General features: G+C 62.0%; 1 protein-coding gene across 2 annotated transcripts in view; it reads left to right on the forward strand.

Moving 5' to 3' along the window:
• Positions 1-17,957, forward strand: part of NOTCH1 (notch receptor 1) — a 40,742-nt gene that overhangs the window by 14,088 nt on the left and 8,697 nt on the right. Inside the window, exons 3-25 of one of the 2 annotated variants that reach the window (XM_038164890.2) lie at positions 3,467-3,729; positions 4,045-4,383; positions 7,094-7,216; positions 7,380-7,613; positions 7,740-7,895; positions 7,987-8,172; positions 8,620-8,733; positions 9,393-9,506; positions 10,443-10,676; positions 11,017-11,127; positions 11,871-12,063; positions 12,151-12,296; positions 12,446-12,559; positions 13,387-13,506; positions 13,632-13,784; positions 14,126-14,354; positions 14,492-14,693; positions 14,853-15,006; positions 15,230-15,414; positions 15,587-15,719; positions 16,034-16,291; positions 16,393-16,505; positions 16,957-17,528. In XM_038164890.2, the coding sequence (XP_038020818.1) occupies positions 3,467-3,729; positions 4,045-4,383; positions 7,094-7,216; positions 7,380-7,613; positions 7,740-7,895; positions 7,987-8,172; positions 8,620-8,733; positions 9,393-9,506; positions 10,443-10,676; positions 11,017-11,127; positions 11,871-12,063; positions 12,151-12,296; positions 12,446-12,559; positions 13,387-13,506; positions 13,632-13,784; positions 14,126-14,354; positions 14,492-14,693; positions 14,853-15,006; positions 15,230-15,414; positions 15,587-15,719; positions 16,034-16,291; positions 16,393-16,505; positions 16,957-17,528 (4,446 nt within the window). The remainder of the gene's footprint in view (positions 1-3,466; positions 3,730-4,044; positions 4,384-7,093; positions 7,217-7,379; positions 7,614-7,739; positions 7,896-7,986; positions 8,173-8,619; positions 8,734-9,392; positions 9,507-10,442; positions 10,677-11,016; positions 11,128-11,870; positions 12,064-12,150; positions 12,297-12,445; positions 12,560-13,386; positions 13,507-13,631; positions 13,785-14,125; positions 14,355-14,491; positions 14,694-14,852; positions 15,007-15,229; positions 15,415-15,586; positions 15,720-16,033; positions 16,292-16,392; positions 16,506-16,956; positions 17,529-17,957) is intronic. The other variant, XM_072025427.1, reaches the window with a different exon arrangement.

Consider the following 17,957-nt stretch of genomic DNA (forward strand, 5'->3'; position numbering starts at 1 on the left):
TCAAAATGTCTCCGAATCCGGACAAATTCTCACACAATCCCCAACAATGAAATCAGAATTGGGTTAAAAAAAAAAAAGAGGAAAAAAAGTAGGAGAGGAGAGGGGGAGCGGGGCAGGGACGTGGTCCTGCCTGTGGCACGGCGCGGCGGCTCCGGGGCTGGGGCTGGCTGGCGGGTGAGGGTTTTGGGGTCCTGGCTTTGGGGTCCTCGGGCTGTGGTTTTATCCAGGATGGTCTCTGGGGCTCTCTGACCCCAGTGTGCCCCTGGGTGCGTTGTGCCTTGTGGACACGAGGTGCCACCAGCTCCGTGGCCAAGGGTGCAAGCACGCTGCAGGTGCCCCAGCCCCGTCCTGCCAAAGCCCTGCCAGAGCAGCACCTTCCCCAGGCATCAGCTGTCTTATTATTTATTAGCCTTCGTTTATTTCTGCTCACGAGGTCCCTGATGGCAGCACGAGCACGGCAGCCCGGCGTGGGGCTGAGCGTGGCACCCTGGTGCGGGACAGGGCTGCGGCATCGCCTGGCTCCTGCCCTGCCCTCCCTGCACCGGCGCAGTTTCGGGAAGCGGCGTGCCACCAGCAGAGCTGCTCAGGGGAGAAACGAAACGAGTGGCAGCTCGCGTTGCAAACCCAAGAGGCTTTGTGCCAGGGAGGTGCCAAAGGGGCTCATCCCCGGGCTCTCCGTTCAATATTCGGATGCCCTCGGTCTCTCCTGTGTGTCTGTGAGAGAAAATAAAAAGGGTTTTTTTAGATATGTGAATGGAAAAAGGAGAACTAAAGAATACATAGGGCCGCTCCTTGACAGGGAAGGTCTTCTCACAGACGATGACATAGGCAAAGCAGAGACGCTTAACGCCTTCTTTGCCTCTGTCTTCAATGCCGATGATGGGCTTCGGGACCCAGGGTGCCCCGAGCTGGAGGACCGGGACGGTGGGGATGACAAACTCCCGACCGACCCTGAACGTGTGCGGGATCTGCTACTCCACCTGGATCCCTACAAGTCCATGGGTCCGGATGGGATTCATCCCCGGGTGCTGAAGGAGCTGGCGGACGTCATCGCGGAACCTCTCTCAATTATTTTTCAACGATCCTGGGAGTCTGGAGAGGTCCCGGTAGACTGGAAGCTGGCAAATGTTGTGCCGATTTTCAAGAAGGGTCAGAAAGAAGACCCTAGCAATTACAGGCCTGTCAGTCTCACGTCAGTGCCTGGTAAAATCATGGAGAAGATGGTTCTCGAACGTATTGAGGCGCACCTGGGGGACAAAGCAGTCATTGGTCCCAGCCAGCATGGGTTTGTGAAGGGTAGGTCCTGCCTAACTAACCTGATTTCCTTTTATGATAAGATCACCCGTATGGTGGACCAAGGGAAACCAGCTGATGTGATTTTTTTGGACTTCAGCAAGGCTTTTGACACGGTTTCCCATAGGATCCTACTGGACAAAATGTCCAGCATACAGCTAAATAAAAACATCATACGATGGGTGAGCAATTGGCTAACGGGCAGGGCCCAAAGGGTTATGGTGAATGGGGCTGCGTCAGGCTGGCGGGCGGTCACCAGTGGGGTCCCTCAAGGCTCCATTTTAGGGCCGGTACTTTTCAATATTTTTATAAACGATCTGGATGTAGGAATAGAAGGCATTTTGAGCAAGTTTGCTGATGACACCAAACTTGGAGGAGTTGTGGACTCAAATGAGGGTGGAAAGGCCTTGCAGAGGGATCTGGATAGGTTAGAGAGCTGGGCGATCGCCAACCGCATGAAGTTCAATAAGAGCAAGTGCCGGGTCCTGCACCTGGGACGGGGAAACCCTGGCTGCACGTACAGACTGGGCGATGAGACGCTGGAGAGCAGCCTAGAAGAGAGGGATCTGGGGGTCGTGGTAGACAGCAAGTTGAATATGAGCCAGCAGTGTGCCCTGGCAGCCAGGAGGGCCAACCGTGTCCTGGGGTGCATCAAGCACGGCATCGCTAGTAGGTCGAGGGAGGTGATTGTCCCGCTCTACTCTGCGCTGGTGCGGCCTCACCTCGAGTACTGTGTGCAGTTCTGGGCACCACAGTATAAAAAGGACATGAAACTGTTGGAGAGTGTCCAGAGGAGGGCTACGAAGATGGTGAAAGGCCTGGAGGGGAAGACGTACGAGGAACGGCTGAGGGCACTGGGCCTGTTCAGCCTGGAGAAGAGGAGGCTGAGGGGAGACCTCATCGCAGTCTACAACTTCCTCGTAAGGGGGTGTCGAGAGGCAGGAGACCTTTTCTCCATTAACACCAGCGACAGGACCCGCGGGAATGGGGTTAAGCTGAGGCAGGGGAAGTTTAGGCTGGACATCAGGAAGGGGTTCTTCACAGAGAGAGTGGTTGCACACTGGAACAGGCTCCCCAGGGAAGTGGTCACTGCACCGAGCCTGACTGAATTTAAGAAGAGATTGGACTGTGCACTTAGTCACATGGTCTGAACTTGGGTAGACCTGTGCGGTGTCAAGAGTTGGACTTGATGATCCTTAAGGGTCCCTTCCAACTCAGGATATTCTATGATTCTATGATTCTATGATTCTCCACGCACAGCTCGGCTCCGTCCTCCCCTTCCCAGAGCCAGGTCCCCGTCTACGTTATTCCCTCCCAGGCTCTCCAGGCGGCGTGGAGCCACCGCTGCAGGGTTTGCCCTTGTGCCCCGTGTCCCCGTCCCTGCCTCGTGGCTGCTGGTGACAGATGGCTGAGCCGGTGGCCGTGGTGCGGGGCCTTTTCTCAGGGCCCCCATGCGGAGACGTGGGGCCGCCAGGAGCTTGGCGAGGGTTTAACTTGGGGGGAGACCTCAGCTGCGCCGAGCTGGGCCATGCCCCACCTGTTAGCAGCCGACGGCGAGCCCACGGTTGTTTGGTTGTTGAATTTGGCTGATTTCTCAGGACTCAGGGAGGGTAAAACTGCAGGGACCCCCCCTGCAGAGACAGGAGGCGATGCCGCATGGCCATCCTGCACCGCTCGGCCCCGGGGCTTCCCCCTGTGACAGATCTGGGGGTGTCTGCACAGGGGGGGGACGGGGATGGGTGCGGTGCTCCTGGTTCTGCCGTGCTCCAGCCACAAGCGTGGGGTGAGCCGCCGCGTCCCCCCTTGGGCCCTGGTTTCCTCTTGGGCGAGGGGGGGGGGAGTGAAAAAAGCACTTAGCGCTGAAAAGCAGGATGTCGGCCCTGGAGACTGTGGTTTTGCAAGTCTGCGCAGGCCCCTTGATGGGGGAAGCCTTTGTTCCAGGCGCCTCTTTCATCTTCCTCTTCTCTCAAGGTGCAGCTCGGCCCGGAGCTGGCAGGGCAGAGCCTGCAAGCTCCCAAAGCAGCCGTGCTGCAACGCGGGGCCAGGCACGGGCAGCGTGCCCGCGTGGCGCACACGCACTCCCGAAACCGGTGCTGGTACCTGACCAAGGCACCCCGATCCCCCCGGGGTTGGGTCAAATCGATGACATCTTTTTATATTTTTTTTCCCCCAGGTGCAGGAGCACCCACGTGGGCGAGCGGTGCCAGCTGCCCAACCCCTGCCAGAGCTCCCCCTGCAAAAACTCCGGCACCTGCACCCCGGTGGTGCGCGGCGGCACCGCGGACTACACCTGCGCCTGCCGCCTGGGCTACACCGACGAGCTCTGCCTCACGCCCCGCGAAAACGCCTGCCTCAACAACCCCTGCCGCAACGGGGGGACCTGCGAGCTGCTGACCCTCAGCGAGTACAAGTGCCGCTGCCCACCGGGGTGGTCAGGTGAGGCCGCCGCGGGGAGCGGGGATGGATGTAACCTCGCTGGGGGTTGCTCCTGGAAAGCTGCCCCGGTGCTGGTTGATGCTTTCACCGGTGCTGCAGCTTTGGGAGAGGAGAGGGTTGGCAGTGCTGGGCGTGGAGGTGGCCGGTGAGCTGCAAAAATCCCACACTGCTGGGGGTTTTAAAAGGGTAAAGGTTGGGGGAGTTAATTGCATGCCCTATGAGCACAGCGTGGTTGTGCGCCAGGACTCCCAGCGCCAAGAGCTGTGGTTTGCATCCTCACCCTCCTCTTCCTCCTCCTCCTCCCTCCCTCCCCAGGTAAAAGCTGCCAGCAGGCCGACCCCTGCGCCTCCAACCCCTGTGCCAACGGGGGCCAGTGCGTCCCCTTCGAAGCCCACTACGTCTGCCGCTGCACGGCCGGCTTCCACGGCGCCAACTGCAAGCAGGACGTGAACGAGTGCAACATCTCGCCCCCCGTCTGCAAGAACGGAGGCAGCTGCACCAACGAGGTGGGCACCTACCAGTGCTCCTGCAAGCCCGCCTACACCGGCCAGAACTGCGAGCACCTCTACGTGCCCTGCAACCCCTCGCCCTGCCAGAACGGGGGGACGTGCCGCCAGACCGGGGACACCACCTACGACTGCACGTGTCTGCCAGGTAGGCGCCCGCTGGGTGCTCCCTGCAAAGAGGTGCTGGGGATGCAGGGGGCCGGGGACCCTTTTTGTGGGTCTTTTTCCCCCTGGGTTGCTTCCTCGAGGACGTAGTGGCCCAGCTCTTTGCTCACGTCACAGCTCTGGGGAGTGACAAAACCAAGCGGCCGGAGCAGAGCCGCCCCGGGTGCGTTTGGGGAGATGCTGGGCAGCCGTGCCTCTAGCACAGAGGTCAGCCGGGGGCTTTTTATACTCGGTGATTCACTAAAATAGCTCTTCCCAAACAACTGCTTCAGCAGAGGCCCCTCTGCGGATGCTCATATTCCAGAATAAGAGTGCCTTTTTCCGTTTTAGCTTAATCCACTTCCAGAATGGAATAATTGTCCCGGAATAGCTCTTTTGGAAAGTTTCTGAGTGCAGGCGGGCTTGGGGAAGGGAGACCCTGCCCGTGCTCATTGCTGCTCCCTCTGGCAAGCTCGGTGCACGCAGGGCAGCGTGGTGCAGCCTGAGCTCAGCCCAGGCTTTGCTTGCCAGGAGGACAGAGCCATTTGTCACCCGAGCCAGCCCCACCAGCTGTGTCCTCTCCTGGGGAGAGATGCCCTGAGCAGCGGTGAGCTGCCTGGGAAGTTTGCCATGGGGTTGTTTTATCCCATAGCCCAGCAGGGGCTGGGGCAGGATGAGAGGTGAGCAGCTCCTCTGCTCTGCACCCCAGACGGTGCTCAGCGTTCCCAGGGGAGCCCCATCCTCCCTCCTACCCCACCACCGTGGAGCATCCCTCTGCACGGGGTGGGGACGGGGTGTCCCAGCTGGCAGAGACGTCCCCATGTCCCTGTCCTTGCCTCCTGCCAGCGGTGTGAGCTGCTGCTGGGGAGAGATGCAAGAGAGCAAGGTAGCACGGGGGAATCTCATCTTGGTCTTCCACAGACTCAGAACCCAGAGGCTCAACGCCCTTCCCAAGCTTCTGGCTGTGGTAACTGTTAAAGACACCCATGGCCCTGTCGGATTTTCTCCTTCCCCTCCACGCCTGCTTGCCCAGGCTGGAGCAACGCTCCCGTCCTCACAGGCAGCGAGGTGCTGGGGCTGACCTGGGGAAGGAAACCTTTCCTTCCAGGATGAGCCACGAGCCAGCAGCTCCCACGGGAGCAGCTCCCAGCGCGGGCAGGGCGGCGCGGCGCTGCCGCAGGGCCGGGCAGGTGCCGGGTGGCAGCAGGAGCGGCGCTGCCCTGCCGTACCGCTGACGAGGCACTTTTCTCCCCAGCAGCCTGGGCGTCGGGCACGGCGGGGTGAGGAATCGCCCCGGGGAGCATCCCTGCCTTGGAGGAAGGAGGGGGGGGGACCAGCACGTTCACACCCAGCTGCGGCTTCGCGGGCGGCTGCGGGGAGATTTGCATGCTGCACGAGCCGGTTCGCCTCCCGCGGGGTGGCACGGCCCCTCGGAAAGGCAGGGGGGCTCCAACGGGGAGATTTGGAGGTCCCTCAGCACCTCTGCTAGCTGCGAGAGGCTTTGGGCAGAGGCACGAGGAACCGGGGGCCGGTTGCTCATGATAAGAGGGTGATTGATACGCTGGTATGCAGCGCGCCCGGTGCGGAACAATGTCCCCTTTTCATTGCCAGGGAGGCCTGGCCCTACCGGGTTTCTTCAAGTTAAACTAATCTCGTCTGGTTTTATCGTGCCATCGCTGCAGAATGTAACCCGGAGTTTAAAGTAATTGCAGTACTAATTACTCATTCAGGTGGCTCGAAATGAGTTAATGCTGGTAGCCAGGACACTGCCGGTGGTTGCTGTTCGGTCTCAGCCCAGCTGCTTAAAAACAGGGGGCAGAGCAGTACTGCCTGCTTTGGGCTCCTATCAGCGATCATAAATCACGGCTGCTGCTGCTCCTGTAGCGGCGCTGAAGCTGTGGGTCCCCGGAGCAAGGGCCTGCGATTGTTCTAACCCTGGAGCAAGGACGAGCGATAGTCCAAGGGGGACAGGGTGGCTCGGCAGATCTGATAAGTTCCCAGCTGTTTCGTTCCTGCTGCACATGGGGAGAGGTCAGGGGCTGTGCGCTATCAGATGGAGGCGATAAAACAAACCTGAGCGGCCGGGCTGCAGCGAGGAGAGCTGGGTGGGAGCAGTGCAGCGTGCGCGGGGCCGTGGGTCGCGCTGCCAGAGACTTTTGGAAGCGAAGAATTCCCCTCTGGGGGAAGCACTGCTTGTGAGGCTCTTTAAATACGAAATTAAAACAGGCTGATTCAGCGCTGGCTGCCGCGAGCGGTGGTGGGAGCAGCCCCGGTTCATCCCAGCTCGCCGTGGAGTCGGCGGGGCCGGCATCCCCAGCGGAGCCCCCGCTGCTCGGGGAGAGCATCCTCGGAGCCGGGGGCGCCGGGGACGCCCGTCTGCCCCGCGCAGGGGATGCAGCCGCTTGCCAGGCCCAGGCGAGTGCTCCCTTGCGGGGTAATGTGCGTGTCGGAAAGCAGCCCCAGAGGAGGCGGGCCGGGGCTGGAGATGAAACCGGGCGGCTGGCTTCAAAGGAGGCAGGGTGGAGAGCGCCTGGCGGGCTGTCTGCCTGCTAATGAGCAACCGGCTGCAGCGGGGAGGGCGGCGGGAGGGCAGCTCCCGAGCCCCAGCCTCGGTGCAGGGAGCCCTGCGGGGCTTCGGGGCTGTCCCCCTTTGGGGCAGGGGCACGGGATGAGGGCTGGAGGTTGGTGTCACCTCGGCTGTCTCCTTCATGCAGGATTCGCGGGTCAGAACTGCGAGGAGAACATCGACGACTGTCCGGGGAACAACTGCAGGAATGGGGGCACCTGCGTGGACGGCGTCAACACCTACAACTGCCAGTGCCCGCCCGAGTGGACAGGTAGCAGCGAGGGTGGCAGGGCTGTCCTGGGGGCTGGGGAGGTGGCTGGGGAGAGATGTCCCCAGAGCTGTCCGCTGAGCGCATCTCTGCAAGGAGCGTGGCTCACCAAGCCGGTGGGAGCACGTCCATGCCAACCTCACCCCCGTGTCCCTGTCCCTCGCAGGCCAGTACTGCACCGAGGACGTTGATGAGTGCCAGCTGATGCCCAACGCCTGCCAGAACGGGGGCACCTGCCACAACAACCACGGCGGCTACAACTGCGTCTGTGTCAACGGCTGGACGGGCGAGGATTGCAGCGAGAACATCGACGACTGCGCCATGGCCGCCTGCTTCCAGGGGGCCACCTGCCACGACCGGGTGGCCTCCTTCTACTGCGAGTGTCCCCACGGCCGCACAGGTGAGAGGCGCCCCCGGTGCTCAGGGTGCGGGGCGGCAGCTCCCCGAGCGTCCCCTGGCAGAGGTCTCGGTGCGTGGCAGCTGGTATGCCCAGCACCTTGATGTGCGTGTGCTTTTTGCTCCCCAGGTTTGCTGTGCCACCTGGATGACGCCTGCATCAGCAACCCCTGCAACGAGGGCTCCAACTGCGACACCAACCCCGTCAACGGCAAAGCCATCTGCACGTGTCCCTCGGGGTACATGGGGCCAGCCTGCAACCAGGACGTGGACGAGTGCTCGCTGGGTGAGTGCCCTGTGCCAGCCCCTCGTGCAGCAGAGGAGGGAGCTCGCTGCAGCTGGGAGCACGTCCTGGAAGCGACTCTTGGGTTTTGCAGGAGCCAACCCATGCGAGCACGCGGGGAAATGCATCAACACCCAGGGCTCCTTCCAGTGCCAGTGTCTGCAGGGCTACTCCGGCCCTCGCTGCGAAATAGATGTCAACGAGTGCCTCTCCAACCCCTGCCAGAACGATGCCACCTGCCTGGACCAGATCGGGGAGTTCCAGTGCATCTGCATGCCCGGTAGGTGGGCAGGCGGCCCCGTGGCCCCTGTGTGTGTGGCACCCCTGGGTGCTGAGTGCAGGCAGGGGAAGGCTCCGGGTGCCTGTGAGCAGCAGCTCAGCATCAATTTGCACTCAGAGCTTGGGGTGGGAGCACTGAAAAGAAACGTGCTGTGCTCGGTGCAGCATCCCATAGCAATGGGGACAGGGGAGCGGGGAGCTGGGCACCACCAGCCCTCCACACCCGTCCTCTTGCCAATCTTTCGGGCTTTGGTAGGGCAATTCCTGATGGATGGCCACCCAGAAACTTGTGCGTAAGGCTGGACGGGCTCCCACCAGCTGGAGCACAGCTCCTGGGCTGTCTGTATAAAACCCCAGTGCCTCCTGGTGGAGCCTGCATGTGGAGGGGGCACCAGTCCTGCTGTGCCCCGTGCCACCGAGCTGATGGGGCTGGTGGGTCTGTCCGCAGGGTACGAGGGCGTCTACTGCGAGATCAACACGGACGAGTGCGCCAGCAGCCCCTGCCTGCACAACGGCAACTGCCTGGATAAGATCAACGAGTTCCACTGCGAGTGCCCCACCGGTATGTGGCACCCAGCGGGCTGGGAACCGAGCCATCGTGTGTCCTGTGCCTGACGGTGCCAGAAGTTTGGGAAAAAGGGGCTGTGCTCCCCGCGGAGCTGCCTGGCTCTGCAGCAATGTGGGATGCTGGTGGAGAAACCTCAGGGCGAGCAGCATCGCCCCACACGCGGACAGGAGCTTTTGGGGAGGTTTATCCCATTCCATGAGCGCCACGCAGGCGATGCTCCACCAAGCCATGGGAGAGGGGAAGGAGGATTAAACCCCTCGGCTTTGCACTTGAAAAGGCCCCTCTTTGGGAAGGAGAGGGTTGGGGAGGGGGGGGGACTGGGGAGAGGAGGGGGGGCCTCGCCAGCCGCTTTGAATGCGGTGTCAAAGTCACGGGGTGGAGCAGAGAATGGGGAGACGGTTAATCTGTGAAAGGAGGTTTTGAAGTTCAGAGACTTTGCTCCTCTAGAGATGTAAATAAGATGCTCTCAATGGCGGGTCGCAGCCCCGCATTCAGGGCCCCGCGCAGCCGTCCCCATGGAGACCCGGCTGGGATGTGGGGGGCCCCCCGCACACACGGGACCTGCCCCGGCACAGGGAGGGGGCGTCGGGCAGCCCCCCCGGCAGGTCTGGCCATCCGTAGCACGGGGACACAACTTTCTGCCTCCATTTCAGGCTTCAACGGGCACCTGTGCCAGTTCGACATCGATGAGTGCGCCAGCACCCCCTGCAAGAACGGGGCCAAGTGCGTGGACGGCCCCAACACCTACAGCTGCGAGTGCACCGAAGGTGAGGGGTCCCCACGTCCCCTCCACGTGAGGAACAGCCCCCCTCCTGCCCCATAAAGTGCCGTAAAACCACAGCCATGAGCTATTCACGAGGAAAGTGCCCAAATCCCTGCTTCCAGCCAGCCCCATGCGGGGCGTAATGAGTGCGGCGCTAATGAGGTGCGGCCCCGCAGCACCCGTCCTGCTGCGGCAGGCGAGGGGGAAGGAAGGAAGGAAGGAATAAAGCTGCCTCTATGGGGACGCAAGGTGCAGGGGGCTCGCGGACCGAAACCCAAGGAGCCCTTGCACAGAACGATGGCTCGAGCCCTGGTGGCAAACAGTGGCTCTTTTGTGGAGCAGCTCCCGCCAGAAATCTTCCAGCTGAATGGCCTCTAATTAGTGTCTTGCTAATGCCAAGCCCCGATGAAAAGCTGCTATGTGGGGCTTGGCGGGGTCTAGTCAAAGCTGTACTTTGTCCTCGGCTCTCCACCCCCAGCCCGTCGCGGAGGGAGCCGGCCAGGAGAATAGGATCTGTCGGGGGTGTGTGTGGGGGGGTGATTATTCGGGGGTGCATGCAGCCGGCCCCCCCGCACGCTCCGGGACGAGACGCAGGGCCCCGTTCCTGAGCCGAGCTGGCTTAATGCAGGGCATTGTGCGCCCCGGGACAAAGCCCGCGAGCCGGGCTCTGAAAGGCCCCACAGCCAGGGGGGGTCCAACCCCTTGCACCCCATCCCCAGGGGGTTCCTGCTGCGCTGGTGGAGAGGGTGGGTGCTGCCCAGCACCCGCCTTGGGTGGGCAGGAGCATCCCATGTCCCAATCCCACATCCTCCGTCCCTTCATGCTCACCCTGCATCCTCCATCCCCACCCCACAACCTCTCCATCCTCACCCCACAACCTCTCCATCCTCACCCCACAACCTCTCCATCCTCACCCCACGTCCCCCCCGTCTGCCCCCAGGTTTCTCGGGCGCTCACTGCGAGATCGACATCAACGAGTGCGACCCCGATCCGTGCCACTACGGGACCTGCAAGGACAGCATCGCCTCCTTCACCTGCCTCTGCCAGCCCGGCTACACGGGCCACCGCTGCGACATCAACATCAACGAGTGCCAGAGCCAGCCCTGCAAAAATGGGGGGACCTGCCAGGACAGGAACAACGCCTACAACTGCCTGTGCCTCAAGGGGACCACAGGTGAGCAAGGGGAGCGGCCGGGGCAGCCGTGCCAGCGAGGTGCCTGGTCCCATCCCCGGACAGGTTCATGTGATGCTCCGGGAGGCCCTGGGCCACCGCCAGCAGCCACCCCGATTTTGGGGACGGCCCCGGGCAGGGGTGTCCTCGGCCAGGACGAGTTTTCCCGGTTTAACACCCGCGCCCCAGCCGGGAGCCTGGAAGCTGCCTGCGGGGGAGGCTCTTTGTTGTGGAGCGGGGAGCAGCGCGGCGGGGCCTGCCCGCGGGTTTTGGGGTTTTGTTTTGCCTCGTCAGCAGCGCCGGGGCCCCACAAGCTCCTCACGCCCCTGCTTTCCTCCTCTAGGGCCCAACTGCGAGATCAACCTGGACGACTGCGCCAGCAACCCCTGCGACTACGGCAAGTGCATCGACAAGATCAATGGCTACGAGTGCACCTGCGAGCCGGGCTACACAGGTGAGGGAAGGCACGGAGGTGGCTGCTTGCAGCCTGGCCCTAATGGGGACACGCTGGGTGACACAGGGATGGGGCGAGGAGCTATGGCACTGCTGTCCTCCAGTGGGGGATTCCTATGGTGGGGAGCAGCCGGGGTGACCGAGGTCCCAGGGGGGCCGTGCCCGTGCACTCCCACCCCAGCCCGGACCCCCTGCGTGTCCAAATGGGCGATCCCAGCTCAAGCCAAAAATCAAAGGGGTCCCAGTGCCGGGAATTCGACTCCTGGTGCATCCACTCCCATGGGTATCGGGTTGCTGCCTTGTCTGACTGGTTTGTTTGATCACCGCTGGAAAAAGCCAGCGGCTTTGATAGCAGCAGACCCCGCCGGCTCCCCGCTCGCGGCAGCGAGGGCCGCACGGCTCTTTGTGCTCCTGCTCGCCAGGAGCCCTCAATAAAGCCTTCCTTTGTCAGCCCCGGCAGGTAGGGTTACGGGCTGAAACTGCCTCCCTTCCTTATTCCCTCCTGGACCAAAAGAGCCCATGGCACGGCCCCCTCCCGGTTGCATTTAATTAAGCCAGGAGGGCGATGCAGCGGCGTGAAATCACCCTACACCAGGGGCAGGCCTGCTCGTACCTGACTGGCACACGTGTGCCCGGAGATCCAAGCTCTGATGGTTGCTCTCGGTGTGGCTGGGGGGGGAACCGCGTGCTCCGTGCCCCCTGGAGGCTCCTGGCACGAGGTAACGCTTCGCTGCCCCTTCCCAGGGCGCATGTGCAACATCAACATCGACGAGTGTGCCAGCAACCCCTGCCACAACGGGGGCACCTGCAAGGACGGCATCAACGGCTTCACTTGCCTCTGCCCCGAGGGTTTCCACGACCCCAAGTGCCTGTCCGAAGTGAACGAGTGCAACAGCAACCCCTGCATCCACGGGCGATGCCACGACGGGCTGAACGGGTAGGCTGGGGGCACGGGGGCTGCTGGGACCAGCAACGTTGGGTCAGGCCAGATCCCCAGCTTTACACTCTTAATTCTTCCCCGAAGTTACCGGTGCGATTGCGACCCGGGCTGGAGCGGGACAAACTGCGACATCAACAATAACGAGTGCGAATCCAACCCCTGCATGAACGGTGGCACCTGCAAGGACATGACCAGCGGCTACATCTGCACCTGCAGGGAAGGGTTCAGCGGTAAGGACGTGTTTGGGACAGGGGTGGGAGCCCTGAGAGATGTCACTGGGCTCCCCCAGCTTGAGCCGACAGCAGGAGGCTCCCCTCCTCCCACGAGCACGCCTCCATCACGGCCAGTTTTGCACCTGCCTTTCTGTTTTGCTCCCTAGGACCCAACTGCCAGACCAATATCAACGAGTGCGCTTCCAACCCCTGCCTGAATCAGGGCACCTGCATCGACGATGTGGCCGGCTACACCTGCAACTGCCTCCTGCCCTACACAGGTGAGGGGGCAGCACCCCGCAGCCCCCTGCTCACATCTCCACCTCCCCGTGCCACGGCACGGCTGGAGGAAACACCGAGGAGCTTCGGGAAGCAGCCAGGCAGAGCTTCCTCCTTCCTCCTTCCTCCTCCTCCTCCTTTTAGGCACTGAGGTGGTGGCAGGGGCTCGGCCTCAACCCTCACCCTGGGCATCGCCACCGGGAACCCTCCCCGCTGCTGGGGGGGCCCCGTTTGCTCGCTCGCCCTGGTGCCCCCGCTGGAAAAAGCGAGGCGAGGCCGGGGGCCGGGGGGGGTTCTGCTGAGCCGATTCCTGTTTGCCGTCCTCCCGCTTCCGCTCGCGCAGAGCGGCCGCCGGAGCACAATTGCAGGAAGCTCTGAGCCGTTTCCTGCCTTCGGCAGTGGCCATAGAAACCCCCGGGGGGGGTGGGGGGAATGGGGCAGGCGGGGAGTGGAAGGCTCTGGAAAATAGCAAAGGCCAGTTCGGGAGATAGTGGCTGACAGGGAAGATAAGGGTTCGGAGGGAACGTGTCCCTTGGCTGGACGTAAACAGGAAAAGCAGCTGAAAGGGGGGGGGGGAGCGTAAGGGGGAAAGCCACCCCAAGCAGCGCTTCCCTTCCAAAGGAAACGAGTGGCCCTTTAACGAAGCCCAGATTTCAAGTGTTTAAAGGGCTCCTGGGGGGCCAGGGGTCACAAAGGGCTTGGGGACAGAGGAGGCAGCCCAAGGGTTGGATGCTGGCAGCATCCCTGGGGAGGGTGAACGGGGACCGTGGGGACTTGGGCTACCCGTTATTTGGGAGGGGGCAATCAGCGGCCACTTGTGCCTGCACAGGAGCCACCTGCGAGGACGTGCTGGCCCCCTGCGCCGGCGGCCCCTGCAAGAACGGCGGCGAGTGCCGGGAGTCGGAGGACTACGAGAGCTTCTCCTGCAGCTGCCCGCCCGGATGGCAAGGTGGGCGCTGCTGCCAGGGCGCTGCCCTGCTGCGGGCTGCGGCGGGCGCTCGGGGCAAGGCATCCATCCCCGGGGATGTCCATCAGCACCTCCGGCTCAGGGTACCCGACCCGCTGTGTCCGCAGGTCAGACGTGCGAGATCGACATCAACGAGTGCGTGAAGAGCCCCTGCCGCAACGGGGCCACGTGCCAGAACACCAACGGTAGCTACCGCTGCCTCTGCAGGGCGGGCTTCGCCGGCCGCAACTGCGACACCGACATCGACGACTGCCAGCCCAGTAAGAGCAAGGGGAGCCCCCCGGCGTTGTGGTTTTAGCCCCAGGCTTTCCCCGTACTCCTGGGGTTGGGGTCAGCCCCATTCCTTTGGGAACGTCTCCATCCCGTCCCGATGGAGCTGCGTCAATCCGGGCCAGGTGGTAGCTGGCAGGAAGGAGGCTGGGGGGGACGGTGACGTGCAGGCAGTGAGCAAACGTGTCCCACGTGCCCTCCGTGTTCCCAGTCCCCAGCTGGGGCTGGGCTGGCCTCTGTCCCATCCCTTGGCGTGGTGGGGGGACGTGTGCATGGGTAACACCGGGGCTGGACCTGCTGCATCATAACATGCATGTCCTCTGCCATCCAGATCCATGCCACAACGGTGGCTCCTGCTCGGACAGCGTGGGCACCTTCTTCTGCGAGTGCCTGGCCGGCTTCCGCGGCCCCAAGTGCGAGGAGGACATCAACGAGTGCGCCAGCAACCCCTGCAAGAACGGTGCCAACTGCACCGACTGCGTCAACAGCTACACCTGCACCTGCCCCTCCGGCTTCAGCGGCATCCACTGCGAGAACAACACTCCCGACTGCACCGAGAGGTACTGCCTCGTGCGAGGGGGTCCCCGCGCTGTCCTAGGGTCCCTTACGAGCCCTGTGGGTCCGTGGGGGGCTTTGGGGCTGGGGTCACGTCACCAAGCGGCGCTGGTTCACGTGGATGCGGTGTTTGTGTTCCCAGCTCCTGCTTCAACGGTGGGACCTGCGTGGATGGCATCAACACGTTCACCTGCCTCTGCCCGGCCGGCTTCACGGGCAGCTACTGCGAGCACAACATCAACGAGTGCGACTCCAAGCCCTGCCTCAACGGGGGCACCTGCCAGGACAGCTACGGGACGTACAAGTGCACGTGTCCCCAGGGATACACCGGGCTCAACTGCCAGGTAGAGGAGGCTTGGGCAGTCATGGGCACTACCCATGGTTCTGTCAGTCCATGCCAACCGGGGGGATTTCGGGGGTCACTGCTCTGGGTGCAGGGCTGGGTCTGTGTCCTGTAGAAGCCCTACAGGGTCCTGACTCCATCCTTTGCTCTCCCCTTCCAGAACCTGGTGCGCTGGTGCGACTCCTCGCCCTGCAAGAATGGGGGCAAGTGCTGGCAGACCAACAACCTGTACCGCTGCGAGTGCAACAGCGGCTGGACCGGGCTCTACTGCGATGTCCCCAGCGTCTCCTGCGAGGTGGCTGCAAAGCAGCAAGGTACGTCCCTGTCCCAGCCTTGTAGGGTCTCACAGGGCTGGAGGGTCACCAAGATCTCTTGGTGGGGTCCTTTGCACAGCACAGAGTGATCTCAGGGTTTGCTGTCCTGTGCACCCACCGCCCTGGGGCTGCATTTCCTGGTGGGACACAGTGCAAAGGGTGGCCAGGAATTGTCCCTGGGTGTCACTGAGGTCCCCGTGTCTCTCGGTGCTCTCTCCGGCAGGTATCGACGTCGCACACCTCTGCAGGAACTCGGGGCTCTGCGTGGACACCGGCAACACTCACTTCTGCCGCTGCCAGGCTGGCTACACCGGCAGCTACTGCGAGGAGCAGGTGGACGAGTGCTCCCCAAACCCCTGCCAGAACGGAGCCACCTGCACGGATTACCTGGGAGGTTACTCCTGCGAGGTGGGTGCTGTCCTCACGCGGTGCTGTGGGGCAGGGTGAGGGCAATGAGGGCTGCGTTGGGCCCTTTCTGGGGGTTGTGGTAGCTCCAGGGGCAGGAATAGAGCAGCTGTTTGTGTATCTGTGTGGCAATGGGGTGAACATCTCTGACAGCTCCCCTCTTCCCTCCTCGTAGTGCGTGGCTGGTTATCATGGAGTTAACTGCTCGGAGGAGATCAATGAGTGCCTGTCCCACCCGTGCCAGAACGGAGGAACCTGCATCGATCTCATCAATACCTACAAATGCTCCTGCCCCAGAGGAACCCAAGGTAAATTAATTCCCCAGGCTGGGGCATTAGCGGGTTGAATGCAGATATCCTCGCTATCTGCTCATTAGCTGCTCAGGCTAGCAGAAGCAAACGCAACGATAGAGGATTGTGTTTGCTCGCGAGCTTAGCCATCAAGGCCACGCAACCTTGGACACGAGCTGCACTGTGCTGCGTGCTTCCTGCCAGAGCGGTGGCTCAGACTGCCATTGAGTTGGTCAGGCTCAGCCCCTGTGCAGGGAAGGTTCGCACGAGGGACCACCGGGCACCCCGATACTGTTTGATGAGCTGTGTGGGTTGTTCCCCCATTTCTCTAGGGGTGCACTGTGAGATCAATGTGGATGACTGCAGCCCTTTCTTTGATCCTGTCACCCTGGGGCCCAAGTGCTTTAACAATGGCAAGTGCACGGATCGGGTAGGTGGCTACAGCTGCATCTGCCCCCCTGGCTTTGTAGGGGAGCGCTGCGAGGGAGACGTCAACGAGTGCCTGTCCAACCCCTGCGACGCGCGCGGCACCCAGAACTGCGTGCAGCGGGTCAATGACTACAAATGCGAGTGCCGGCCTGGCTACGCAGGTGAGCGCTGCCTCCTTGCCGCTCCCTGCGGCGCCTGGCCGCCCCGAGCACCTCGCACGCCTCCCTGCGCCCCCTTTACACCCTCCTCTCTCCCTCTGCAGGGCGTCGCTGCGACACCGTGGTGGACGGCTGCAAGGGGAAGCCCTGCAGGAACGGGGGGACGTGCGCTGTGGCCAGCAACACCGGCCGTGGCTTCATCTGCAAGTGCCCCCCGGTAGGTACCTGCAGCTCCCCAGCTCTGAGCACGTTGTATGGGCCCTACAGGTTGCAGAGAAGGGGAATATCCATGTATCCATACCTTCCTCGTCCCCAAGGGGATGTGGTACCTGTCAGGGAGGAGGAGGAGGTTCACTCTGTGATGCCCAGCTCTGTAGGACAGGCTCTTTGCCATCTCGTTGGTGGACGATGATTTGCACCACATAAAGGTGGAGCAGGCAGCTATGGAGAAGAGCTCCCTTCATTTTCAGGGGGATGCTCTAACGGGGTTCACACCCTAGATTATCCTTGCCCATCACTAATTTCAGGGGAAGCACCAGCGCCGTGCCCTGGCCGGGTCTATCTGATCACCCTTGGAGTTGTGCTCAGTTTCCCAGCACACACACGTGGTGCAGGACACGGGGCAGCGTCGCTTTATTCTCACTCCCTCTGTGCTTTCGTCTCCCCAGGGCTTCGTGGGTGCCACCTGCGAGAACGACTCCCGAACCTGTGGGAATTTGCACTGCCTGAACGGCGGCACCTGCATCTCCATCCACAAGAGCTCCAAGTGCATGTGCGCGCCGGCCTTCACGGGGCCCGAGTGCCAGTACCCGGCCAGCAGCCCCTGCACCTCCAACCCCTGCTACAACGGGGGCACCTGCGAGTTCCTCAGCGACGCTCCCCCCTATTACCACTGCAACTGCCCCGCCAACTTCAATGGCCTCAACTGCCACATCCTCGACTTCGATTTCCAAGGTGGCTTCGGGCAGGACATCATCCCACCCAAAATCGAGGAGAAGTGCGAGATCGCGGTTTGCGCCGGCTACGCCGGCAACAAGATCTGCGACGGCAAGTGCAACAACCATGCCTGCGGCTGGGACGGGGGCGACTGCTCCCTCAACTTCAACGACCCCTGGAAGAACTGCTCGCAGTCGCTGCAGTGCTGGAAGTACTTCAACGACGGCAAGTGCGACTCCCAGTGCAATAACGCGGGCTGCCTGTACGATGGGTTCGACTGCCAGAAGTACGAAGGGCAGTGCAAGTAAGTGCCCCTCCTGCTCGTTGACCCTCTTGATTTAAAGCCCCGATCTCTCAGATCTTCGGGTTGTATCTGCTCAAGCTCCTCAGTACAGAGCTGTTGTTGGCTCTCTTCATTCTCTTCTCCTGCACATGGGGCTGCATCTCAAGCGATCGCGTTTCCCCGTGGTCTTACAGTGTTTTGTGTATCCTTTGAAGCTTTCTGTGTTTGGCTTCTCTGCCCTGGTCTGTATCGTGCCACAAAAGTGCATTTTGCAGCTCACAGTACAGGGAGTTTCAGTGTAGTAAGAGCTCGGATGGAAGACCAACCACAAAACATGGTATGAACGTCCAGGCATTTACCAAATATTGTCTTTGGCAACAGCAGGAACTTAATCCCAGGTTTCTGGACAAATTCTGGTCTAAGTAACTATTCCATGTCCCCGTGTCTTCT

Source organism: Anas platyrhynchos, chromosome 18 (assembly GCF_047663525.1).
Source record: "Anas platyrhynchos isolate ZD024472 breed Pekin duck chromosome 18, IASCAAS_PekinDuck_T2T, whole genome shotgun sequence".
NCBI lineage: Eukaryota > Metazoa > Chordata > Aves > Anseriformes > Anatidae > Anas > Anas platyrhynchos.